Source organism: Larus michahellis, chromosome 13 (assembly GCF_964199755.1).
Source record: "Larus michahellis chromosome 13, bLarMic1.1, whole genome shotgun sequence".
NCBI classification, from domain to species: Eukaryota; Metazoa; Chordata; class Aves; order Charadriiformes; family Laridae; genus Larus; species Larus michahellis.
In genome coordinates, this window is record NC_133908.1 from 11,061,344 (window position 1) to 11,087,316 (window position 25,973).

A 25,973-nucleotide genomic window follows, 5' to 3' on the forward strand; every position below is an offset into this window, starting at 1 on the left:
CGAAGCTGAATGTGTCAATGTGTTTTCCATCTGCCCCCAGCTCATGGTCATTAGAGCTCTGCTCCCTGTGGTGGCCACGGAGGTTATGCTGATCAGTCCGGTCTCTGATTTGAAGGGTCCTGTTGAGCTGACAGCTTCGTTACCTGGAATTTGTAAAAAGCTGGTTTTCATCGGTTCAGTCTGTTTTTATATCAGCTGACCTCGCCTTTCCCCTTTCTCTCTGTTTCTGGATGCGTGCATTTGACATCCAACACTTGGAGCTCCTCAAGAGTTTAACAAGAGATGGAGGAGGACCTCCATGAAGGAGATGAGAGTCCTCATTCCTTCCGGGGGCTGCCCTCGTAGCCTCTTCTCATTCAGTGTGATTAATGCTGCTCTTCTCTCCAGCACGGCCATGGCTGTGTCGGAGGAGGACATGTCTGTAGCTACCTCCTTTTTGCAGAGAAGATGTAGCCTTAAGCTGGCTGCTGAGATGTGATGGGACGGTGCTGCTGGGAGCTCCTGAATATGGATGGGTTTATTGATCCTGTAGGAGTGCGGGTAGCACTGAAGGTGGTGAGAGCCTCCAAGGCTTTGGCAAGAGGAATTGATGCTGTCACGTCCCTGGGAGACTAACCTGTTGCTCTCTGGAGATGCTGGAGATCGTGGAGCACTGCCGTGATGTGATCTGCAGCTGATACTGCTTAATCTAGCAGGTTTTTTGAAGGGGGGGGAGTGTCTCAGAGGGCTGGGAATGGGCTAGGGAGCTGCGGCACCTGGCATGGGAGGATGAGAGAAGGATCCAAAGTCCCCTGGGAAAGAACTGACCTGGTTGTTTTACGCTCCCCAGGATCGTGGCCTGCCTGGCAAACTGGAGCCCGTGTCGCCAGTGAGCCCTGCTCACCCCGACGCTGAGCTGGACCTGCTGCCAGCCCGGCTGTCCAAGGAGGAGCTCATTCAGAACATGGACCGCGTGGACCGCGAGATCACCATGGTGGAGCAGCAGATCTCCAAGCTGAAGAAGAAGCAGGTAAGAGGCTGTGGTCCGGAGGGGAGCACGTGTCCTCGCTTCTGCGTGCTGCCTTACGCCTCGTCCTTGCCCATCCACGTCCACAGAGGGGAAGTGCCAGTGCCACCAGGATGGTCTGTGTCCCTGCTCCCTGTCGTGACACGGGGTGGTTGCTGCTGTGACAGCAGTCTGGAGCTGGTAGTTGCAAGATGAGGGAGCTTTAGAAACCCAGCTGTGGGCTCTTTTGCACGTCAGAGCACCTTAAAGCGAGAGAAGTCTGTGCTCGGTGACTTGCCTGTGGTTAGTGGCAGAGCTGGAAACGCAGCCTGGGTTGCCCGAGTCGTCCGTACAGCCCAGCGTTAGCACGAGATCTTTTCCTTTTCCTTTCCAGCAATTGCTTCTCCCCAGTGCCATTGCTGCTACTGTGGTAGTCCTGGGCTGTTGAAAACATTGCCGCGATGTCCTAATGGCCCTTCCTGTGCATCCAGCCCCCTTCTCCGGGGCTTTCCAGCTCTGCAGCCGTGAGCAGCATCTGGTCTGACTCCAGTCAGGGCTGTGCCTGAGCCAGGGATTTGAACGTGATCTCCTCGGTTAGTGCTTTACCCGTGCACGAGAGCACTCCCCAGCAGAAGGATCGCCCGCTCAGCGTTGCCATGTATACAATTACCATAAACCCATTAAGAGATTAATGTGACAAAACCTTGGGGGACGTCTGTGAAAAAACCCACAGACTTAAAGGCTTTCGCTTCCTAAAGCAAATCATTTCTCTCTGCCTCTCTTTTATCAGTTGTTTTATTTCCTTTGATTGGGGACAGTTTCTAAACTCCCTGACGGCGGCTAATCCCAGACTGCCTGAGAGGAGCCACCTCTCCCGAGGGGTGTGCAGCAGGAATTTGGGAATGGAGCAAAAGCTCTACTTGGGCTGTCAGATGGGGCCAGTGCTCCTCAAGGATGAACATGCACTTGACCTTCCTCCCCAGCAGGTTTATATTTTCCCATACCAGATACTATCCCTTTCTTTCCTGCAAGACAAAGGAGGATGTTTGGGTTTTGTTTTCAAACAATATGGTTTGTTTAATGCAAAGGACCTTTTTGTGTGTGTGTGTGTTGCTTTTTATCTGCAGAGGTATCAGAGTGCTTGGGGAGAGGGAGCCAAGAAGGGACAGAAGCAGCTGTGCGAGGAAGCAGGCCTTTCGGCTGGCTCGCAGGGGCCAAAGGAACATCTGGAGCAATGGAAACCCCAGAGGTTCCTCTTGCTGGGTTTGGTGGGAGCTGGGTGAAGCCAGCCCTTCCCCCTCTCCCTCCTGAGGAAGCTCAGACAAAATGTGTCCTCTCACACCTGGCAGTCTGGCTGCTGGTCTGTGATTTTAAATCCCATTTGAGGAAGGAGATGCAAACTGTGGTTATTTCCCACTCTGGAGAAGGGCTTCCAGAGCGGGATGCGTGCCCGGCACGGCGGTGAAGGTCCTGCTCGCAGCAGGCTGGAGGACTGACAACTCTGACCATCCGCTGCCTGACTTTTTGCAGAGATGCTGAGGAGCTGCTATTGAAGCCGACGGGAGCAGCATATGCTCCTTGCTGTTAAAATCAAGCTGTCCTTCCGTAAGGAAATGTTTTTTGGTTTTTTTTGTTTTTTTTTTTTATTGTTGGCTGCTTGGTTGCTTTATTTCTTCCCTCTGAACGCATTTTACGATTCTTCCTCCCCACAAAAATGCTCTGCTGAGTGGGGAAGAAGGTGAAAGTGGCGGTTGGCAGTAAAAGCCTCCCCTCCCCTCTTCTTTTTTTTTCTTTTTTTTTTTGATTGTTTTTTGTTTGTTTTCTGTTTTTTTTGTTTTGTTTTGGCACATGGTGGCAAAGTCTTTTGGTAGCAAATCTCCCCCCAACCCTCCCTGGCCTCCTTTTCCCTCGGGCAGGATCCTTCCCCAGCCCGGTCCTCCGGCAGAGCTGGCGCATCTAGGAGGAAGCATTTTCAGGGGGGGAAGGTGTCCTGTCTGAGGTGCTCCAGGAACGTTTTGTGCATCTGAGCTGTCAGTGCAGGAGAAAGACGAGCGAGGGAAAGCAATCAGCCTGAAATAGATACCGCTCCTGCAGGAACGGGCAGCGGAGCAGGGGAGAAATTGTACGCAGCCGGAATATCCTAATGCTTTTCCCCTCTGTCTTTGGGAGGCCTTCTCAGGGTAATTAAATACATTTGTATGGAAAGGCTGTGCAAGAAGAACCCCAACCAACCCAAATCCACCATCTCTCTTTTTTTCGGTTGTTCCAGAAATGGCAAGGAAGGCTCTGCCTGGGCTTTGCAAGAAGCAAATGTCTTCAGCAAGCTGAGAAACCTTCCCCAAACCCTGCGCACCCCTGGCAGAAGGCCACCTCCATCAGCCATCCCCCGCTCATTCATGCGCCATATGCGCTTAAATCTCTCGCTGAGTCCTCGCTCCCCCTCTTCCTGACAGGGAAGGATAATCCTTATGCATTTATTCCTGGCAGCGGTACCGAGGATCTGAAGGAGAAATAAACTGCTGGGTTGTTCTGCGCAGTGATGCCTGAGCCTCCCTGGGCGCCGAGCTCGGCGAAGGGCTCTCCGGGAGTACAACACTCCCACCTGGTGATGGAGGTGGAGCTGGCTGGGTGGAAAAACTCCAGGGTTTCCCCTTCCATCTACCTCCTGTCTCATTTCCTCTGTTCTCCCCTTGAGTCTTTGAAAGTGGTTTTCAGAGATGCTCTGGGGCTGGAAGCTCTCTCCCGGCAGGTGAAGCATGGTGGTACCCGGGTGATGGCTGCCCAACACAAGGCAGCGTGGCAGCTCTGTGTGTGTGTGATGACCTTGTCTCTGTCAGGCAGGTCCCTTCAGCATGGGGGCTGGTATGTGCGGTGATGGGTCTTCCTGACATGTCACCCATCTTCCTGGCCAGCACTGCGGGCTCTGATGGCCCCTCTGCAGCGTGTGGCCCAGCCAAAGGGACTCCTACCTGGAGAGGGCACCTCCTTCACTTGGAAATGGGTTGGCCTGTGAATGCTGTAGGAGCCAGCGCTATGGCTAACGATGGCATCTTGCATCCCTTCAACATCACTGGGCTGGCTTTCATTTGGGAGAGGAGGGGGACTCACAGGCAGCCACTGCTGGGAGTGGGGAGGGACAGAGTGTGGAGATGTCAAGACTCATCTCTCATCGTGCTTCTCTCCCTGTAAAGGTCACAGTCCCAGCCTAGCTTTTGTGGCAGACCTTTAAGAAATCCATTTTGTCCGTGTCTGGGAACCCTGACCTATTTTGCTTTGCCGTTTCCCACAGCTCCCAGGGGTAGCTGTCACACGCTGAACCTGCCGTGGTCAGGTGTGCTGCCTGCAGACCCTGCCCGCATCCCCGCCTCCCGCATCTGGCCCTTTAATGCCCGTACAGTGTTGCGCCACAGAGAGTAGAGCTTAATCCTCTACTGTATTTCAGCTATAATTAGATTTGTATTTTTTCTTCTAACGAGCTGCTTTTAATGAGCCTCCACTTACTGGCAAACTTTCATTTCCTGATACACCATCAAATCCTCTTGTCTGAAATCACTTAGAACACACCCGACCGCTTTGTAGAATTTTTGTGGCTTTCCAGAACAATGTGGCCAAGTTTCTGACATTATTATTATTTTTTTTTTTTCCCCCCAAATATTTCCCCAAGAGAAGGAGAGGATTTGACTGATCTCCCTTTTGTGGCTCTTTCTTTGGAGTTTTTGGCGTTTATCAGGTGGGTGAGTGATGGGGTGCCTTGGCTGATCTGAGGACGCCGAGCAAGCGCAGGCAGGTGCCTGGAAGTGCTGCGTCCGCACCGGGGCTGATGCTGAGAACTGCTTTGCAGCCTGTGGTTTCAGCCGTGGCTTCTCGAAGAGCTCTTGTCCCCTTTGCAAGGCACTGTGATTTGGGCCACCTGAGAAAGCCGTGGTTGAGAAGAGAAGGGAGCTTTCGGGCTGTTGTATTCGTGGTTAGAGCCTTTGACGCGTGCTGTGGCCGTGCTGCTATTTGCGGGCAGGAAAGGATGGATTCCCACGGTGCTGGGAAAGGTTCACCCTCTTCCAGGGTGCAGACAGTCCAAGCTGTCTGTTTTGTGGCCATCCTCATGCGTGGCTGGAGTAACCCCTAGGTTAAGATCCTGAGATGGGCACGCTGATGCCAACATGCGCAGCCCAGGCTGTGCTGCCTCTGCCAGAGCCTGCTCCCTGGCCGGGTTGGTGCTCAGCCGTCTGGCTGATGATGGTGGCTTTTTTTTTGGCTGTATCTCGGTGTTCCCTATGCTGCTGCTTTCCCTGTATGGGAAGAGACCCCCACCCGTGGGGAGCTGGGGCATGAGTGGAGCCCACAGCTAGGGCTTGCTTCATCCACTGAAATACATTAATTTAAGCGGTGTGCGTATTCTCAGCCAAGCCAATGGACCTGTCTGGGTGCTTAAGTGTTTTCTTGGACTGCATCCTACAGCCCTAGTGTTGCTAAAGGTGTTGCTAACAGGAGCAGAGATGATCTGAAGGAGGAATAGGTGTCCACCTTCTTCTCGGACCACCAGACACCACTGTCTCTGGGAGGACGGTGGTGTGCTCGCCTCTGGCGCATGCCGATGGCTCTCAATCCCAGGTGCACTCTCTTCCTAGTAAAAGACTCGCTCGGCTTTCCCCTTGCTTCAACAGGGGATGCGTTAGCTGCAGGAAAAAAAATACAAAGATTTGGGGATTCGTAGCCCAGCAGTGAAAAAATCATAGGCGTTTTTTTGCCAGCCGCTCCCTCTCCCGTGCCTGTGCTGCCCCGCAGCTGCCGTGCGCGGCGTGAGCTCTCCCTCCCTCCTCGCAGGAGCCGGAGGCCCCAGGAGGAGCCTGGAGGAATCTGTTATTTCCTCTTTCGGCTGAGCAGTTCCTCAAACTTACTGGAAGGGCTCAGATGTCTCCTCCTGCCTCGCACCCATCGGGAGAGCCGGAGGTGTGGGTCCTATGTCGGATATACCCACTGACCGCAGTGATATTCAAAAGTGCTTTCTTAGATCCGCTGCTTTATAAATAAAGTTTGCCGTGGCCTGAGCGGCTCGCAGGTGGGGAGGAATGCATTAAAAGATCAGTGATCTTTAAAGGTGCGTATGTGGACATGCTCCCTTCTGCTTTCCGTCTCCCAGGGGCGTAGTTGGCATTGGAGCCAGCTTTGAGGCTGGATGCGTTTTACTGCATGTGTGGTGGGGCCGTGGTGGACATGCTCGTGGAGCGGCTCTTGGGCTTCTGGGTGTTTCTGCTGTGAGTGGGAATGAAGCTTGGGATGAGAGACACACCTTGGGTTGCGTTGTCCCAGCACAGGCAGACACGTGGTGCTGGAGGGGACGGCGCAGTGTATTTTTGCACACAGCTGCTGCACCTGAAAGCCTAGATACCGTGAATCGTGGAGTCGTGGCAATGCAGTAAAGACAGTAAGAAAGCAGAAGAGCCAACAAAACGAGCTTCTCGGCACTTTTGTCTCTGAGGGCAGGTCACCTGGGTGGCGGACGTCCATCCCTACTGGGCTTTCTGTAGTTGGAGCCTGGACTGACTTGGTGGTTTCTGCTCAGGACACCTTGTCCTGTGTGAAGGGAGGAGAGGAATGAGTCTCAAAGCCACTTTCCCAGGAGAGCATGATGGCTGACAGCTGGAAGGCAGCTCATGCTGTGCTGATGCCCTCAGGAGCTCTTCCTGTGCCTGCCGGGACAGCTGGAGCCGTGAGGTATGTTCATGCTGCAGGCATTTGCAACCTGAGCACTTGGGCTCTCTGTGAAGGTTCACCAAAGGGTATCTTGGTGGCCCTTGCCATCCTCTGCCGGGAGTCCTGTCGCTGTTGTTTGCCCTCTTGAGCACTTTGCGTCTCTCACCTTGGCCGGGAGGGCTGCCACACGTCCCATCGGGCTGACTCTGCCCAGAGATGTCAGGATTCGCAGTGTTACTGCCTGCTCTGCCGTGCTTACTGGCTCATCTGGCTGCGCGGTGCAGGGGCGGCCGGTGCACAAGTCATTTCGTCCAGAACAGTCATCCCGAAGCATCTCCTCCAACCACAGCATCGCAGGATGATGCCGAAGGTGGAGAGCAGCCTTGCTGCTCACCCCTCGCTCCTCCACCGCTCTCAGCAGCGGGCGGCAGCTCCAGAGGCAGGTAGCAGCAGGGAGCCAGGCTGGAGCTGTGGTTCCCTTTAAGCGTTTCCAGTAAAATCGTTATTTCTAGCCTGGAGTCCTCTCTGGGAGGCTTGTCCTCATCCTCCGTGCCTAAAAAGCAGTGACCCACCAGCCACCGGGCCGGGTGCCTGGGGCAGAAGAGCGCTGCGCTTGCGTGGCAGGGGATGCTACACAGCTCTCCTCCCTCTCCCCGTCCCTCCGCGGCCCGAGCCTGCCCGTCCCTCGCAGGAAGCCTTCTGCCATGGCGGTTTCTGCCTCGGTGGCGGCACTGCAGAGAGTCTCGTGTGGACGGGGACGGCTGCGTTTCTCGCTGTGACTCACCCTCCTCCTCCCCCCTCTCCTTCCACAGCAACAGTTGGAGGAAGAAGCAGCCAAACCACCAGAGCCTGAAAAACCCATCTCCCCGCCTCCTATCGAGTCCAAACATCGCAGCTTGGTGCAGATCATCTACGACGAGAACAGGGTGAGTCTGGAAACGATGGAAGTACAAACGTGCGATCGTGCCGTGTCACCCTGGCCGGGGACGGGGAGGTTGGTAAGGGGTAGGTGGGGGATTTCCCTGGGTGAGACCCCTGGGGCGGAGGCCGTGGGAGGTGGATGGATGGACCCCCCTTGGGGGGACGGTGAGGAGCTAGCTCTGCTGTGTGGATTTGAGCACAAATGTCTTCTGAAGAACCTGCCTGGGGGGTTCCCGCGATCAGCCTTAAATTTGAAGCTTTCAGGAGATGCTTCAGAGCCCTGTCTGTTAAATAGCTTGTTTCATCCTCTTCCCCGGGAGTGAACCTAGTCAAAAGCTGCCTCAAAGGGTGGGCTTTGGGGTGGGCTGCATGGATGGAGGGGGGTATCCGTGATGCTCCAATACTGGCAGGCCAGCTATGAGCTCTCCTGGCTGCCCCTCAGCTCCCTAGGCTGGAGCAGAAAGGACGCGGATGCAACCGTGGCTGGATTTGTGGATATTTGATGCTGTAAATAACATTAGCAAAGGTCACGCTGGCATCCCTGGCTCTGGATCTCTGCCTTGACCGCTCATTTGTTGCACTCAGCCATTGCCTGTAATAGCAGCCTGAGGAGACAGGAATTTTGCTGTGTGCTTTGGAGCGATGCTAGGAAATTGGGCCCTTTGGTAGATAATCAAGCATATTCATTTTCATTTAGGTGTTGGATAAAAAGGATGATTTTGCATAAAAGGAAAACTACCAGTCGCTAATTATTTTGAATTGCGAGGCCTGCGATTTCACTGGGAGCTGCAGAAATCCAGGTGCCCGGCTCCTAAAAAGAAGGGAAAAAAAAAAAATAAAAAAAATCACGTACCCTGCACTCCCAGGCAGTGCATTTTTCCTGGTTTTTCCTTTTTTCGTCTGCTTCTCTCCCTGAGCAATAGGAAACCCGACGCTGGCACGGTCTGTCGTGCGAGTGGGTGAAGGCTGAGGTCGATGTGTTGGAAGCGTTAGCAGGCGCGGGCTGGGGATGGCTTTGCAGACGCTGGGCTTCAGGGGCAGGTGCCGAGTGTTCCTCAAGGCTGTTCTCCCCATGGCACCACCAGGGGCCCTCTCCGGGGGTCTTGGGCTAGATGGCTTGTGCCTCCTGTGCAAGGATTAGGTTCAAAAAGGGAGGTCTCAAAACATTTTTATTCCTATTCCCTTGAGCGCCATCCTCCCTGGACACACTGGTGTACCTGGCCCGTGTTATGAGGGGAAGGGTGGCACTGAGGCAGGGAAGGAAAGGTGATCTTCAGCCGTTGTGTCCCCGAAGGCCTGCGTCGTAGCAGTCCCCCTTTGCAGAACCTGGCTCGGGATGGAGTGTCCTGCCAGGCCCTTGTCACGCTTTGTCACCTCTTGTCTCTGCCCACCCCAGCAGCAGGGTCACCCTTTTCCTCCTGTCTCTCTGAATCTCCCATCACCTCCTCCATAACAGACACGATCTGCTCTCGGCGCCTCTGCCGTGGCTCAGGACAGTCCCTCGGGGTTGCTGTCCTGTCCCGTGGGTGGTGGCAAAGAGTGCAGAGCGCAGGCGTGGAGTTCTACATTTCTCCTTGAAAGTGCACAGCCGTAATACCTGGGATGCTGTCGCATACAGTGACATCCATGTGTCAGCATGCCTGACTTTATTCCCAGTTACGCTGATCCTCGAAGCCAAGCTGCTACCAGGAGTGTTTTGCTATTAACCTTCGCGATAGCGTGCTCTCGTTCCAGGTGGGTGCTCAGCAAGCGAAGGTCACGTCTGACACCAGGTGTCTGCGTAATTTCAAATCTGGCTCCGTGTTCGTGTCTGTGTGATCCCTGGGATGGGTAAATGATGATTCTTCCCCCGTTCTTGTAAAGTCCCCTCGCGGGTAGTGTGTAAGCAAGCCTGTCTGTGGGTAGGAGACTCAAACCAAACAACCCTTCCCTTTTGCTTGATAGAAACCGTAGCAGGCTGGAGGGAACTTCCTCGTCTGAAGAAGACATGATGTATTCACAGGCAACGTAGAGTCAACAGAGCCTTGCTGGCCGATGGTAACGGCTGAGGCTGGGTGATGAAAGGACCCTTCTAAGTACCCTCACATGGAGATGCCAAGCTGTGGGCTGCAGGGGGAAGGGTGTGCTGAGCCTTGCTGACAGCATCGCCTTTGTTGTGGGATCCAGATTGTCCTTCTAAAGGGTATTTCCAGGCTCAGCTTTCAGCCTCTCGCCTCAGTTGGGCGTATTTGGGATGCCTCTTGGTGATGTCTGCGTTTCCCCTTGGCCAGGAGGAGGAAAACTGAAAGAGGAAAGGACGTGGGGCAGCCTGAGTTAGGATCATGGGTGGAGGAGTGGCTGGTGGTCGGACGTCAGGTTGCTTTGGGTGGGTTTGGCGGCAGCAGAGCATCCGGGTGCACCCATCTGTCTGTCCGACGTGGCGCTGCTGCAGCTTAGCACTTAATTGCAAGGTGAGTTGGTAGGAGCAAAAGGCTGTGAGCCAGATAGAGACGTATTGAACAAGAGCAGGAAAGGTGTCACAGAGCCAAATTTTAAGTTTTTCTGCCTCTTCTGTGCTGCGGAAAAGCAGTGAAGTTGGATGCCTCAAGCTCTGCTCGCAGGAAAAGCCGAGCTGTGGCTCCAGCCTGGATGCAAAGGGAGGAAAAGCCTGATTTACTCTCATGGCTCAGGTTGCGGCTTGCTTGAGGGGAGGCAGCGCGGTGAGAAATGCAAATAAAAAGAGGATATTCAGGCCTTGGGAAGAGGCGGGAGAGCAAAGCACCCCAGAAGAGCTGGCAAAGCCTGAAATGATCTTTAAAGAGCAATATTGTGAAAGGGGAGAGAAAGCCAGCGCTTGTGCCGCCGCCAGAGCAGGTGGGAGGCAGCGCGCTTCGCGGAGGGGCTGTCGCCTGGCTCTGGTTTAATTTTTCATGAACCGCGGGTCTGTGCTTCGCTGAGCAGGCGGGTGCCCGTTCCCACCGCTCCTGCCAGGCTGCACCGGAGTTACACACTGCGTGCAGTTATACCCCGAACAAAGGAGACGCCAAAAACGGTCCATGGGAGAGAGGAGGTTACATGAGGACAGAGCAGCTAGAAACGCCGGAAAATCAAGTTAGCCAGCAATTCTGTGACCTACTTTCCTTTTGGCGATAGCTGTGGCTTTGCAGGGGTGAATGGTTTCTAATTTTAGCTTATGGTTCATCAGGGAAGGCTATATATTTTTCTCACCGCCGCGCCAGGTATGGATGAGGGGTTGGGATGCAGGTTGGTGCTGGCCTATATCAGATTTTCTCAGAATTCAGGTTTTCTGATGCTAAAGGCCTATCATGCTGGTTTTCCCTCTTGTGACCCATTTAACGCATATGATTTGAAAAATTCCTTGGTGTCGGAGAGGATAATTGTGGAAAACGTGACCTGTAATCCCCTCTTGCTACACTCTGCTGGACAAGTAATTGATTTCCAGAAAAAAAAAGTTGACTGTAGAGCTCCTGCTGGGGAAGAACAGAGAGAAGCTCTTCTGGACTGCGGTGAAACGCTGGACTGGGAGGCTGTGGTTGCGTTTGGGAGGGTTTTTCAGAGATTTGGTTTATAGAGAGGCCGCTGATGTTCGTGATCGCTGAGATCCAGGTGCCTCCTGCCCTGGGTATGTGCTGACCGGGGCCACTTTGTCTTGTCTCCAAAGATGAGCTGTGAAGTTGCACCCGAAAAAGTACCTTTTGGGAAATGTTTGCAGTACAACACAGAAAAACACACACGCACATCTCCAAGCCGGGATTTCAACTGTGAGTGCAAACTGTACCATTTCTGAAAGGATGTATGAGAATGGAAGTTAACATTTTTGGTACTATCCATAGCCTAAACTGAGAATAAAGAGTGGGTAGCATTTTCAGAAGCATCTGAGTCCTATTTTCAAAAGCGCTTCTAGTCCTTGAAGAGGTGTTTGAAAACAGTGATGGGTGCTAAAATCGCCAAGATCATTCAGAAAGTACAAGGAGGAGTTCTGAGGACCGTTTCGGCCCCGGAGTGCGGGATGGAGGGCCTTTACCAGTCCTTGTCACCCCACTCCAGAAGCCGGGTGCCGGCAGGGTGGTGGGGAGGTACAAGGGGAAATTGGGTTGTGACGGGCATCTCGGTTGCTGCTAGAGGCTGACGGCGGTGCAGGAGTTGGGGATCTCCTAAATTAAACTGTGAGTGACCTTCAGTGTCTCCCCTGGGGGGATGAAAAGCTGATCCCTGCTGGGTCTGACACCTCTAAGGTGGTGGCTGTGTGGCACAGTCTCCTTGCGGGCTTTACTTTGCGCCTCTGGGATGCGTTACTCTATTGAGAGAAATTAGCTGCCTTCACCTCAAATCCCCATAACCAGGGCAGATGCTCTGGGCGTATTTTTAGCTGTGGCTTTATTCCGCTGGGCCATTCGCGGGATTCCTCGCATCGGTCTTCCCCTGAAATTGATTGAGCGTACCTGGGCTTGAAGATGTTTTTGTGCTTTAAATGGAAATTTGCAGGTCCCTTGCTAAGCGCGGGGAGGAGGGCAGCGTTGGTGTTGCTCCAGATTTCTCTGCGCGCCTTTCCTGGGACGCTGAGCTGGCTGAGCTCTCCTTGTCAGCGTGTCCCAGAGGATGCTGCGCTGTGGCAGCCCTGGCCGTGCCAGCAGCCCACCGGCGTGTGACTTCGCTGGGTGAATTCTTCTGCGAGTCCCCTTCATGTCCGAAGTCTCCATCAGCTACCGTGCAAGCAGGCATGCTCGTGCCTTCTCTCCGGCCATCGTGACGATGCGGAGCCTGCGTGTCCCCATCACCAGCTCTCCGCAAGCCAGATCCGGGTGGTGGCGGGCTCTCTGCTGTATATCAGGGCCAGGCAGGATTCCTGCTCGGAGACCAGCGGATAAAAAGCAGCCTCCGTCCTTGTGTCAGACCTGTCCCTGCAAAACGTGCACACGTCAGCTTTCCTCTACAACATTGAGCTCATTTATCGGAGAGGTCGCGTCAGGGCACGGCGTGACTTCGCCCTCCGCCGCCGTGCCAGGGAGGGGACGCCGTGTGCTGTGACCCACCGCAGCGTGACGAGGGCTGGGACCGGTCTCCCCCCGCACGCTGTGGGTGCCGATGGCTTGCGGCCGCCTGAGCCCATCCCTGCTGCCCTGTCAGCCCTCTGAAAAACTGGGTTTGATGCAGCGCAGGCAGTGGAAGCCAGGCAGCAGCGTCTGTCTCGCTCTTGGGATTGAGCTGGTGGAAATCAATAAGATTAAATTTTAATTCGTTTTCTGTCTCAGTGCCTGTTCCTTCAAAAGGCCACAGCTATCTATCTATAAATTCAGCATTATGCTGTAAAATTGGAATTCAAAGGATTGTTTTGAACTTTTTCCACCCCCTGCTGCTGTTGTGTCTGTGCAGAGCCTGTTCCCAGCTATCCGTTTACCCTCCTCAAATACCTTCATAAAGCATTAATGCCCCATCCATAAATAGGAGAATAAATAAATGAACACTTTTATCATTGCAAAGTATAATCTAGCCGTTAACTACTCAAAGGCACTGAGTGTGACTCAGATCCCACAGGGATTTTGTGTCTGTATAACTCTGATTTTCTATGAACTCCTGATTTACATTAGAAAGGGAAGAATCAGGCCTGCATCGTCAGCACGGAGCTGGTGCAGTAAATAAGACCTTATCAGTGAAACTGCTTTTGAGCATTAAATCTGCAGCGTTTTGGTGGTTTGTTTTTTTTTCCAAATTCTAGTTTACGTGGTCATCGGGGTGGGGGCATTTCATATTTGGCTGCTGGAAGGGCCGGGTTCGTTTTGCTCTTGTTTGTGATAGCGTTTGTTCTGGGGTTGTGTCATCTTGACTAGGTGACGCGCGATGGGCTTTCAGGTGGTCCAGAGGAGAAGTGGAAAGGTCAGAGGTTAGACACTATCAACGCTTCTGCGTGATAGCAAGATTTCCAAAAAGAAAAAATTGGAACATTTAGCTGGAGTCGTTGAGAATCCTTTCTTTTTTTTCTTGGATTTTAAGGGAATTTTTTTGTCGGTGGTGTTTTTTTTTTAATGGCCCTGATGTCCATTTTTAATGTCTGCTTCAGGATCTGGAGTTCCCAGGAGGTGCATTGGTTTAGAGGCTTTGTCTACAACTAATCTGGACCAGATAATGCCGTGTCCTGTGTTTTTTAGATCCTGGAAATATGGATGAGATGTGCAGAGAACCCAAATCTATTGGGCTCTGGCTCTTTGGGATGGGTGACCGGAGCTTTCCTGTAACTGCTCCGGTGCCGAGACTTTGATTTCTAAAAGCCGCCTGTGCAAGGGCAACGTTCACAGCAGTTTTGCAATGGCAAAGCCTCATTAGCACCTTACTTTAAAATTAATGTGCCTTTGAATAGCACCGTAACCCTGCAGACAACAGAGCGTGATGCTAGATCTGTGTGCGAGTGGAAGCCCAGCTCTGATGCAGGGCTCACCCCTTGGCTGTGGGTGGAGTTACGAGTGAGCCAACCACGGAAACTGGCTGGCAATGACTAGCCAAAGCCAGAGACGGCGAGCAACCAAAAAGAGTTGGCTTGTCACGCTCTGCACAGAATAGACAGGGGCTGGTATTAGCACACGGCTCCAACGTGACCCGTTTCCTCAGTTTTCTTGCTAGTTGTGATTAGTCATAGTAACCACCCCTGCATGCATCCGCTGGCCCCAGCCTCGGGGATGGGGCTCTGTGGCTGCTGGTGCGGTGGGGAGGTGGCTCCAGGCAGGCACAGGGAGGTGGGGAAGCGGGGAGCGTGCAGGGCACCCGCATCCCATGGGCACCCCTGGAGAGCATCACCCCTGGGCCGGGTGAGAGGAGCCTGGCACATATTGCCAAGGCTGACCGACCTCCCCTGATGTTCAGCGACGTTTGGGTTCAAGGGAACCCAGGGGAGGTCAAGCATCCTTGGGGTCCTGCGGTTGGGTTGGGAGCACCGGTGGTGGCCATCCCTGCTGGCTGCAGGAGCCGGGGAGGGAAGAGCGTTGCTTTCCCTTCCCGTGGCACCAGGGCTTATCCCACCTGCTCTGTGGCAAATGGCTGGGGTGGTTTGGCTCTTGGAGAGAGGATGCTGAGGTTTAAAGGGGAAAAAATTAGTACCTGTGGTCACAGGAATGAAAACCTTACCCGTGAAACCGGCACTGCCAGGTCATTGTTTGGTCCCAACAGATCTTGGCACAGAGGCTGCACCTTTAAATCCCCCCAGACTGTTTGCTTTCTGCTTCGTGTAGAAGAGTCTCGCCTGAGGGTTTCCATGCTTTCTGCTGACCTCAGCCACGCTTCTCCTGAATTTTGTTTTAAACAAAGTCCAACTCCAGCCTTGCTTCTTTGCTGTGCCACTCCTGCAGCTCTGCCTGTTGCCGGGATGTCATGCTGCCGGGACAGGAATTTTTCCCAGTGCCGCCCTGTACGCAGCTCTCCTGCCTCTTGAAGGGCTTTGCTTATCTCCGTGCAGGACATGCCTGGTCCCAAATAGAAGCCCTTCCATTCCCCAGTGCTGCTGCCTACAGGCTGCTATAAATAACCCCTGGAGCACAGTTCAGCTGCAGCAGCTTTGTGCTGCATGGAGCCGTGGCTGGAGTCAGTCCAAGAAAATGCCGCCTCCTAATTTCAGATCCGCTTGCTCAAAATAACTCCTGTGTTTCCTTTCTCTTCCATTTTTAAACTTTGCTTCAAGAGGAGCCCACGCGAAATCCCAGACTCTCCCTCCTCTGCTTTCGGATGCTCTGCTGCCTCGAGGGTCGGCTCGTCCCTGCGGGAGCCCCCGTGGCCGGGAAGTTGTTCTCCTGCCCGCTTCCCCCTCCCGCGCCTATTTTAAGTTTCTTCAAAGGAAAAAGAAAGGGCTGAAGTTTGCTTTGGAAGCCAAATGCTTCTTAGGTGAGAACGGAGATTTTTGTAGTCTGCAGGGAGGTTTTTTTGTTGTTGGCGAAGATATCTTTAGCTCCGGGCCTGTTGGAGGAGCACGAGATGGGGTAAGAGCAGCCTCCCCAGCCCCGGTCTGCCTGCCCGTGGCCCTGCCCGTGGGGAGGGAGGTTCTTTGGGGGTAGATGCTGCTGCCTGCCACATCTGCCGGTCCCCTTCTGCATCTGTGGGCCCCGCAGTGACGCAGGTCAGTGTTGGCGGTTCAGCCACGCTTCTTGAGACCTCGATCCCTCCAAAATGCACATGAAGGACTAGTATGTGATGGGCTTCACCTCTCCATCCGACTCATGCTTAAACATGCTCCAGAGGAGTGTCTCTGCCCTCGGGAGTGCCCGCGGTGTGCCCGTGCCAAACCCAGAGCTGCTCTGCCGGAGCAAAACGACTCTGATGGTAAATGGGAGCAGAATTCAGCCTCAGGGCTTCAGTCCCTCCACGAACGCCGCTGCTCCCCGTGCTGTAGCAGTATTTCAGGACTCTGTATGGAATCGGGAAAAGGGGTCGTTAGCTGTGGAGCTGCAGAGGGACTATAAAACCGGTGGGGATCTTCATGCATCTCACCAGAAGTAATGGCTGGATTTGCTTCCTGATACGTTTCTTTCTGTTAAATAACAGGGATTGCAGGCACGGGTGGGGTTATTCAGCAGATGTAGGATGAACCCTCTGGTTTCCTTCTTGCGGGATCAATCATTAAACGTACTCCTAACGAAATCAGTATTGGAACCAAGTCCTAGGTCGCTGTGCCTTTGGAAAGGGAAGGATTTAACTGGGAGCTGCCCAGTTTAAGGTTTGCCTTAATTCCCCAGCCAGGCTTCTGGCTCGCTGAGGCACAATCCGTGTCTCCCTGTGTCTGTCTGTCCTTCAGGATGAGCCCCAGCGTGGTGGGAACCTTCTGCTGGGTGTAATATGTCCTTCCCAATCCTGCCGCCAGCCCTCACCTCGGTCTGCGTGGCCTTTCAGACAGCTCATTACAGTTCTGCTATGATCTGATAAATGCAGGAAGGAGCATCAGCAATTACAGTGGGTGTCAAGTGTTAATTGGGCAGCTTTCAAGATAGAGGCATTTCTTTGTGTACGTACAAAGATATGACGTGCTCGGAATAGCTTCCCTTCCTGATCTTTCGTTCTGGAGATGTGTATATTACAGTCGGTTAATGCAAGACAAATTATGTCATTCTTCTTGATTCGCCACATGTTCTGCCTATGGTGATTTGCCTCTGGGTTGTCTCATTAAGTTGTCTAAACATGGCAAATGCAGCAGCTGAACACACTCAGCTCTTTCTCGAAGTTAATCGCATTGTACACACGGGCCTGCAGCATCCTCGGTCCCTGGCTGTGCCATCCGCCGCTGCCGGGGCCAGTGCCCAGGAGATGGGGCCTCTGGTGAGACCGGCTACCCTGGGCTGGGGCTGCAACCTTCTACCCGCAATTACGCTGCCTGCAATTAATTGGGTTGCTAATTTTTGTCCCAGGTATGCATCACAAAGAATTTGGGTAAGCTTTGGGTAAGCTGATGCTTCCCACTCGCCAGCAAGCGGTGGCGGGCAGGAGGGCAGTTGGCCGAATCACAGTCTGGACAGCAGATGCAGAGTATTTTGTAGTAGTCTTAATGACATACATCCCCCCCCAAAAAAAAATCTTCCCCCCTAGTTTTAATTGTTTAAGACTTCCGAATGCCATGGTGCTTATGTTCTCCAAGGACAGCAGATTTTATAGGTCATGGAGACCAAAATATAAAGCTCTGGCTGGGAGTTTCCCATCTCATGATGAATATTTCCAAGGGGCAAGTTCCCAGGCAGACTTGGCTTCTTCCCATTGATGGAGTCAGGTGTGCAGCAGTGGAAATGTCTGTTGCTTTGGGGGGAACTGGACTGGGCTGTGCAGCTCTTCGGTTTCTCGGCCGGGCTGTGTTTGCTGGGGTTTGATTTCCCCGTCATCAGCTGGAGCATCCGTGGTGATGTCAGAGCTGGGTGCTGCGTTAGCCGGGCCTCTCCTGTCTCCGTGAGCTCGGTGGGAAGTCCCTGTTATGGGAGGGGATCTTGTGTGGAAGAGACACGCTCTGTAGCAGATGTGGTGTTTTATGAGGAGGGTAGATACATGTCTCTTAGAGCTTGGGCCGTGTGTTGTGCCCCGTTGATCTAAAGCTTTGCAAGTGCTGCACTTTGCAGGTAGGTCCTGGTGCTTGGGATCACTTTGTTTCCCCCATGGGTCAGCTGAGGCTGGTCCCGCCTTTCTTTATGTGTTAAAGCACCCTCACATTGGCAGCAGTCTGGTGTGGGAGAAGAGTTGGGAGCAGTTTATTGCAGTGCGGAAAATGTAATTGCCGCATGTAAACACATGGCTCCTTTCCCTGGAGCCCAAGCCCCGGCCGAGAGCAGGCGCTTCGTTCTGTTGCAGCTGTTTCCCAGCATCTCCCAGGCTTCTTTCCAGGGTGCAGTTGCTCTCCGAAGACCCACCTCCACCACCGGGACAGCCATGCTTTCCCTGTGGTCCCTGCAGGCATCTCGCTGACGGGCCGGCACTGGACAGAAGCGTGGTGTGCACCGAGCGTCACGCCGGCAGTGCGGGAGCAAGGCTGCCCTGGCTGCGCATCCCTGAGGGCTGCGGAGAGAGCCGGGTGCTGGGGGCACCTCCCCACCTGTGGTCCTCCTGGGATGGAGCAGGGACTCGGGAGAGGCCAGAGGGGTAGAGCAGCTCGCTGGGATGGGATCCAGCTCCGTTTTTGGCTCAGCCACAGCATCGCTAGCTGCTCAGCTTGTTGTGTGTGTGTGTGTGTGTGTGTGTGTGTGTGTGTGTGTGTGTGTGTGTGTGTGTGTGTGTGTCCTTGCCTGTGAGGTACATGCAGTGGTTGTGACATCTGTGAACCCCGAGGTCTGCTGCACAGGGGGAATGGGCAGGGATGCATTAAACGCGGGGCTGCTGCGTGCATCGTGCATACGTGTGGGGACGGTGCCAGAGCAGGCGCGCTTCGTGGTTACATCTCTCCGAGCATCCTCGAAATTGCTTCTAAATTGCAAGCGAACTTTGCGTCCTCCCGAGCGTGCAGTAAACAGAGGAGCTGGAGACGTCTCCTGGTGGCCCTGCTGCGGTGAGGCACCTGGCGCGGGTTTCGCAGCGGGGCTGTTTCCCCAGGCTGGCTGCGGGCAGGGTGACTCATGCAGCTGCTCCTGGGGCCGGCTCTGCAAAAGTGCGCGCTGGCAGATCCGACTGTGTGGGTGTGCAAAGCCCCGGCCGGGAACCTGCACACCTACCAGCTGCATCAGCGCTTCTGAGGATCAGCCGGCGGTGGGGGGGTAGGTGAAGCTTTTGGAAACCCACCGGGGGTGGGGGGGCGGACACGGGGGCAAGGCAGCGGGGCGATGGGCCAGCTTTCGGTGAGGCATCCCCTGCGCTGGGACCCGGGGAAACTCATCCTGTCATGAGCCAGTGTGAGGGTGAGAGGTGCCCGGGGGTAGAGAACAGTGCGAGCCAGATGCCCAGAGCTGAAATCCCTTCCCTGCCCCAGGGGGGGCTTCACCGGGGGGGTTTGCCAAAGCCAGGGAGCCCAGAGCCCAGCCCTCCCCAGCTCCCCAGCCCTGGGGCTCAGCTCCCACCCCGCAGCTCCAGCAGGTCTCCAGTGCTTATTGGGTTAAAATGTTGAATGTGCTTCAAAAAAGGGTTTTCCCTTCCTCCCTCTCCATCCATCCGTCTGTGTCCTTTTGGTCTCTCCCGTCCTCCTCCCCCCTCATGTTTAAATGGTGGGAAGCTCAGCTCTGCACAGGGCTCCTTCACCCCTATTTAAGGCAGCTGTGGATTCTCTCTTCCCCCTATCCCAAAATAGCTAAAACTAGCTATTTTTTTGAACAAACGCCTCTGAAAATCCGTCTCCTCACCCCGCTCGCTGCCAGGTATTTGGTTTTATCAGCTCAGCCCCGTGGCCCGTCGGCAGCGTGCAGCGATCTGGATTTATCGGACTGTCAGTAACCCCCACTGAAAAGCCTGGCTTTGCGAGGAAGTGCTGCTTACTGAAAATGTCATCTTTTATTTAGACTCCTGCTGCAGCCAACCCATGTCTTTTTCTCAGGCCTGTTTAATTAGCAACCACCGCGCAGCCCCTGACACGTGTTCCTGGGTGGTTTATTTTTTTCTCTAATAAGCAACTAGGTAGCTTGGCCGGGGGCGGGAGGGGGCAGAGAAGGGCTCCTCTGCGGCGGGGAGGGGAGGGAAGCGAGAGCAAGACGAGGAGCCAAGGGCAGCTCAAATCTAACGATCACATGCTCGTGAAGCGATGAATCCTAGAAAGGGCATCTCTGCCTGCGTGCCGGCTCGCCCGCCCTCCTTCTCGCCCGGCGGCCGCGCGGAGGTAAGGGGTGTGACCCCCCCTGCCTGGCACCCAGAGGGGTCAGGGATTCGGGTCGCTTCCCGGGCAGAGCTCAAATGCCTTAAAGTCGTGATACTTCTGTGCCGGTGGGGCTTTCCTGCAGGTCCAGAGGCTGAGCTGAACCTTTCCACCCGTTTTCAGGGAAAGGTGGGATTTATGGTGGCTCCGTGGAGGTTTGGGAAGGGGTTTTGGCACAGGGGGAAGGGCTGGAGCAGAGGGCTATGACCGTAAATAATGGCAGAAATAACTTTTCTTCTCCCTCTCCCCTTTCTTCCCTGCAGAAGAAGGCAGAGGCTGCCCACCGGATCCTGGAAGGACTGGGTCCCCAGGTGGAGCTGGTGAGTGTTACCTGTTGCTGTGGGGAGCAGGAGCCGGGCCAGGTCTGGGGAGGTCGCTGGGCAGCGAGCGGGGCACCCCGTGTGTGTGTCTGAGCCGTCAGGAGGAAGCAGAGGAAGCGTGCTGCTGGCCTGGACCTCTCGCTGGCACGGGACCAAGGCAGGAAGCAAAGTGGCTGAGACGAGTACTGAAACACAGGCAGACAGACACACACACACACACACACACACAGAGCCCTCTTCGGGGAGCCTTAACCCTTGGGCTCCTTCCTCACGCGCTGCAGCGCAGCTGGGTGGTGGAAGGGGCTCCGGCAGAGTCTGCCCCTGCTCGGGATGCTGATGGCTTCATCTGCCGATGGCGGCCGCATCGCCGGGGCTGCTGCCTGGCCAGCCAGCCCCACAGGAGGGATGGGTGCTGGGACGGCTCTCCTCCGTCCCACCCTGCTGTGAACGCAGGAGGGTGTAAGCACAGCCGGGTCGCAGCTGCAACGACCTGCAGGTATCGGGACTTGCACACATCCTCTTGCTGTCTCCCTTGTGCACAGGGAAGCTGAGAAGAACTGATAATAAATGGTCAGTTTGGAGCTGGCCCCTCACCCAGCAAAATCCAGCGATGGATTGCTGGAGGGGTGGCTGAAAGCATCCCCTGAGGGGCTGAGTCCTGGAGAAGAGCGCTGAGAAAGGTTGTATCTGCAGCCGTGCTGCTGGAAGGATCAGAGCGGGCTGGACATGGTCTGGTGGAGCGTCTCTCGCTTTGCACCAGCCACGGGGTGCAACAGAAGGCGCCGTTCCTGCCAGGTGGGAGCAGGCAGCTCACGGGCCTCAGCAGCTGTAATTTGTACATGCCTTGTGGAGGTGGTGCTAATCACTATCTTCCCCGGGTGCGTAAGGGAGAGGTCACAAGGGAATTAGTGCTCACTGCTACGTGTCGGAGCCCGCTTCCTTGTTTGGGGAGGTAGCGCTCATTATTTTTCCTTTGAGTCACCAGGGTCAAACCCTTTGCTCTCTTTCTGCTCTGAAGATTGGCAGTGCCTGGGGTTGGTGCTTCCTCATCCCAAAGATGTCGCGTTTCCTTTCCTCCTCCCCCCCCCTTTTTTTTTTTTGCTCCTCCTTTTTTTCCTTTTTTTAGTTTGTCGATGCTTTGTCCCTGGGTGCTGAGACTGCACAGCGGAGCTGCAGCAGAGCTCAGTGCAGGCCTTTCCTCTGCCGCCCTGCCTTACTCCTCGGAGGGCAGGGGAAACCCCTGCTGAGAAAATCCTGCAACACCCCAGCTGGGCTCTGCATGCGTCTCACAGACTCTCATCTCTCTGCACGGAGAGATGCTTCCTATGGCCCAGCCCCCACGCCGTGTCGGGCAAAACAGCACCCAGGACCTGCCAACGGCCTCTGAGAGACCAGATGAATAGTCACATCATCTTCTGATCTGGAAAGGAAGCAGCTCCAGGAAGGAGAGCAGCTTTGCAGGTTTAGCCCGATGTGCAAGCCTGCTCCACCGCATCGCACGTGACAAGCACCATCCCTGGTGCTGCCGCAGCCCAGGGGTCTCTTGCGGGGAGGCTGGGGCAGCCTGGTGCTCACCCTGCGCAAAACCTCTGCGAGGAGCGGAGGTGGCCGTCACCCCAAGTGCAGGGTCTTGGATTGCTGTTGGCTCTGCTCAGGCTGCTGACGTCTTGATTTTGGCTGTTCAGAGGGCTCTGGTTATTGCATTTGCAATGGCGACGGTGACAGACGCACATCAGCTCAGCAGCGGGGCTGATGGTGTGAGGCGAGAGGTCACCGTGGAAATCAGTTTGCCATGGCAGAGAGAGGCTGGAGGTTACCGTGCCGTTGGCAAAGAGCAGCTGTGAGGCGGTACGAGGTCTTGGGTGCTGCTGGCGAGACAGAGACGGAGGCTGCGTCCCCGGCTTGTGCTGGCATTAAACAGGGCAGAGGAGCCATGGCGGGGCTCTGCCTTCTGTCCTGCTGGCGGCAGGTTGTTCTCAGGGGGTTGTGTTTGAGCGAAGGAAGAAATCCTATCGCCTGAGCACATCGATGGGCTTGTTGAGGCTGCCTGGAGCGTTAGCTGGAAGGAGGGGTTTTGAGAGCGATCCAGTATAGCATAAATAGGGATTTACCCAGAAGTTTTGGGTCTGTGTCATGGGTTTCCCATCAAGTTGGAAGCTGCTGGGAAATAGCCCAGCTCTGGTAGGAAACTCTTATTCTTGGCTTTGTCTTTTAATCGTCTCCCTCTGAGCTTTTGGGCTTCCAAGCTTTTTGCTGAAACTGATGTCCTCGGGTTGTACATCTCAAGGAAGCAGCAAGTGTTTGTTGCTGGTTCCTGGTTTCTTGCTGCTTTGACCTTACAAGGTCTGACCCTGCACTTTCTATCTTAGGGGTGTCGTTCATGTCTGATCCTCTTTGGAGGATCCTCGGTTTTGTGCTTTTGGGGTTTTAAACATGCAGAATTGTCCCCAAATCCCTTTGTCCGTTTCTCCTTGCTGGTGCCTCTCCATCCTGTCTGCTGGGGTTTTGGGTGTCCCTGCAGCCCACATCAGCCCCAGACGATGCAGAACACACTGGTATTATGTTTTCCTTAAATGTCATCCCCCAGGGAAATGCATTACATGTCCCTTACCCTGAAGAAACAGTGTGGATGTTTTGAACATCTCACCTTACCCACCTGACCTGTCAGCTTCTGCCTGCTCATTGAGAAAGTCGTGGTTCTGTGCCGGCTGCCGATGGCTCTGAGGGAAGATGCTGTTTCTCAGTCCCTGCCCCGTTGAGAATACAGTTTCTTTAACGATTTAGGCTGTGAGGATCTGTTCTCTGTGGGGTAGGTAGGAATCATCTCCAGGGCTTGCTCCACTGCGTGGGCTGAGGTACAGTGCCAAAGCTGTTGTGCAGATAGAAATCTCTTTGAGATGCTGGTGTCATGTGGATCTTGGGTTTGGGTCCCAGAGTTTCTTATTTCTGAATGTTTGGGCATTTCTTTTGAAGTGACGTGTTTCAGTGCTTGTCTGTTAACACTTAGGTTTGCTAACTAAGAATTTAAGGAGCTGTTTATATCATAGATAAGTAGCAGTGGAAAAGAATCAGCAGCCTTTGGTGAGCTGAGTAGCATCATCCGTGATGTCCACATGCACGTGAGCATCTAACCCAGGTGCAAACCAAATCGTTTACTGCACTGCCTTCTCCCAGGAGGAGAGCTTATTTGCTTTGATTTTTATGAGCACAAAGGGGAGAGAGAGGCACTTTTATTTATCAACATTTCCAGTTCCTGCAGTCCTCTTCCAAGAGGCAGTCGCTGGTCAAGGCAGCCCGGTTGAGCCTTCCCAGGGTGACTGCGGACGTGATGCTCCAGAGCCACGGCTTGATTTCTTCTCTCCGTGGTGCAGACCTGCCTCTCTCGAGCTACGTGATGAGACGGATGTCTGTGTTCCTCGGAGCTTTCCAAGCGTGAAGTGCGCAGCCAGCTCTGAGCCTGGAGTTGGACCAGCAGATCTGAGAGGATTTGTGATAGAAATATCCCTGGGGAAGGGACTCTACTGAGAACATGTCTCCTTCTGGGGGACCTGCTTGTTCTTTCTTGCCTGCCCTGGCACTGCCAGCACGGTGTGGCCGGGTGCCGCCTTGCAGCCCGCTGTCCCCTCGCAGGGTAACAGGTGCCCGAGCGCTGCCGGCAGCCCTGCAGCCCTCCTGGGACGCGGTGGTGCATCTCACTGCATGCCTCTGCCTGGGCTCCTCTGCGCTCCTCGTCCACGTGGGATTACTTGTGCTTTCCCAATGAAGAGTCAGGCGTCCAAGGGCAGCTAGAAAAAGAAGCTGATGACCTGCTGGTGCCAAGATGCAGTGGTGATGGGCTGCAGGGAGTGGGGAGAGCTACACCTGGTCTCCTTTCTGTGCAAATCGCTGTGGGGGTCCTGGTGTGTGGCAGGGAAGAGGTGAGGCAGTATCTGTTTTTTACGGGGCAGTAGAGACAGGTTGGCGCTGTGGAAAAACAAGCTCCTGTGCCAAGCACCTGTGATGGTGATGGGGAAATACCGTGGAGGAGGTGAGAATAACACCTTCTCCAAACTGGAGGAGAAAGGGAGCCACCTGTGTTTGCAAGTTCTGTCCTCTCCAGTGCTGCTCACCTGTTGAACAGATGTTCAGCACATGTTTTGCTCTTTTCCTGTGTTTAATCTGAGATGAAATTGAGTGGACTCAGAGTGTAGCGTCAGCTGTATGACCACAGTAGGAAGATGAGCTGATTTGTGTGTAGCCATGGCCAGGATGCTGCCTTCAACCAGGACCTTCAGCCATCACATGTCCTCCTGCCAGTGTTTGGCCATAGATGTGAGATGGCTCACAGCTGCTTTGGTGGAAGTTTGTGGATGAACTGCTGGAAAACTTCGGTGATGTTTCTGGGGTTAGAGAGGAGCTGCACTCATTAGACGGCCAGTTGCTGATGGTGGTTGGGCCGTGGCAGGCTTGATTAGCACAGTCTTGGTCATGGTCACACCAGCTTAGCTGGTAACTAGAAGAGCATTGAAGGGCTTGATCCTGAGCACCCTGCAGCTTGCTTACGCGGACATAACTGGTGGCAGCTCCTGCAGCACGGCCTGAGCTGTTAATCACAATGGGTGGGATTGAGCGTGGTTTCTGTGGCATCTTTTCCTTCCAGAGGTGGGACCCTTTGTCATGGTAGGTTCCCCAAGCATACATCACCCTGCGGATGGGAAGGGGGAGGTAGTGGGGGCAGTGACTGTCTGAAGGTGACCAGGGATGGATCCAGCTCTCCTGACTCCCTGTGGAGGGCCCCGACACATCCCCACTGCGGGTGCCGGGGGCAGAGCAGCCCTGTGGTGGGTGCTCGCATCTGGTGTTGGAGACAGCCACAGTTCTGGGGCTCTCCAAAGGGCAGCCCTGGGCAAAACACTTGTCCTACCAGAGCCCAGTGCCCCTCCTGAGGGATGGACAAGAACATCACTCTACACCTGAGTGCTAGGGGACTGTGGTGACGTGCCCAGGGGCCAACCCACCCCTGGCATTGCTGGAAACCACGGGGTTGAAGACTTGTCCTGCCTGCAGTTGCCTGCGCTCGGCTCCCTGTGAGAGCTCCGGCAGGCTTTTGTCGCGTAGACATAACAATTTGCAGCACACAGCCCGTCTCTTCCCGCTCCCCAAGCCCCCCTTTCCCCTCGCCTCCCCCGTGTCATATGTTCCAAAGCGCACTGCGTTTTTCAATCAGTGAATAACAACCACGTACTCGGCTCTGCCGTGTTTATGTGGATTATGTCGCAAAGTGCTCGTTCTGAGCCAGCTTGCTCCAGCGCTGCCTGCCCTCCCACGGGCTGAGCCGGGATGCACCGTGACTCCAGCGGTGCCGCCGGGAGCCAGCATCCTCCAGTATGGCCGGGGAGCGGGAATGGGGGGCGATGGGCGGGCTGGGGGGCGCGGGGTGCCTGGGCTGGCACAGCTCGGGGAGACGGGAGCCCGTACTGAGGCAGCAGCGCTGCTGATGGGTTTAAGTTTCTAAATGTCAGACTGTACCATTTATGCCTTCATTTTTCTTATTTATTTCAGCCATTATACAACCAGCCTTCAGACACCAGGCAATACCATGAAAACATTAAAATGTAAGTATGTGGCAATAAAAGGCTATTTTAAATGTCAGGTTGGGAATTAGGCTGGAGCGGGAGGGATGCGAGCTCGCTCCCAGACCCCGATGAAGGCTGCCAAGGAATAGCGAGCATCCTTTTAGAGCTGGTGTTTCGCTGCTCCGGGTGCCTGAAGCACAAACCAGCCCAGCAGT

The 25,973-nt window shown here is 54.5% G+C and overlaps 1 protein-coding gene across 25 annotated transcripts in view; it reads left to right on the forward strand.

Moving 5' to 3' along the window:
- NCOR2 (nuclear receptor corepressor 2) overlaps positions 1–25,973 on the forward strand; it is a 253,248-nt gene that overhangs the window by 122,091 nt on the left and 105,184 nt on the right. For all 25 annotated transcript variants that reach the window (XM_074606451.1, XM_074606465.1, XM_074606464.1 and 22 more), the window contains exons 5-8: positions 830–1,009; positions 7,489–7,602; positions 20,147–20,203; positions 25,745–25,797. In XM_074606451.1, the coding sequence (XP_074462552.1) occupies positions 830–1,009; positions 7,489–7,602; positions 20,147–20,203; positions 25,745–25,797 (404 nt within the window). The remainder of the gene's footprint in view (positions 1–829; positions 1,010–7,488; positions 7,603–20,146; positions 20,204–25,744; positions 25,798–25,973) is intronic.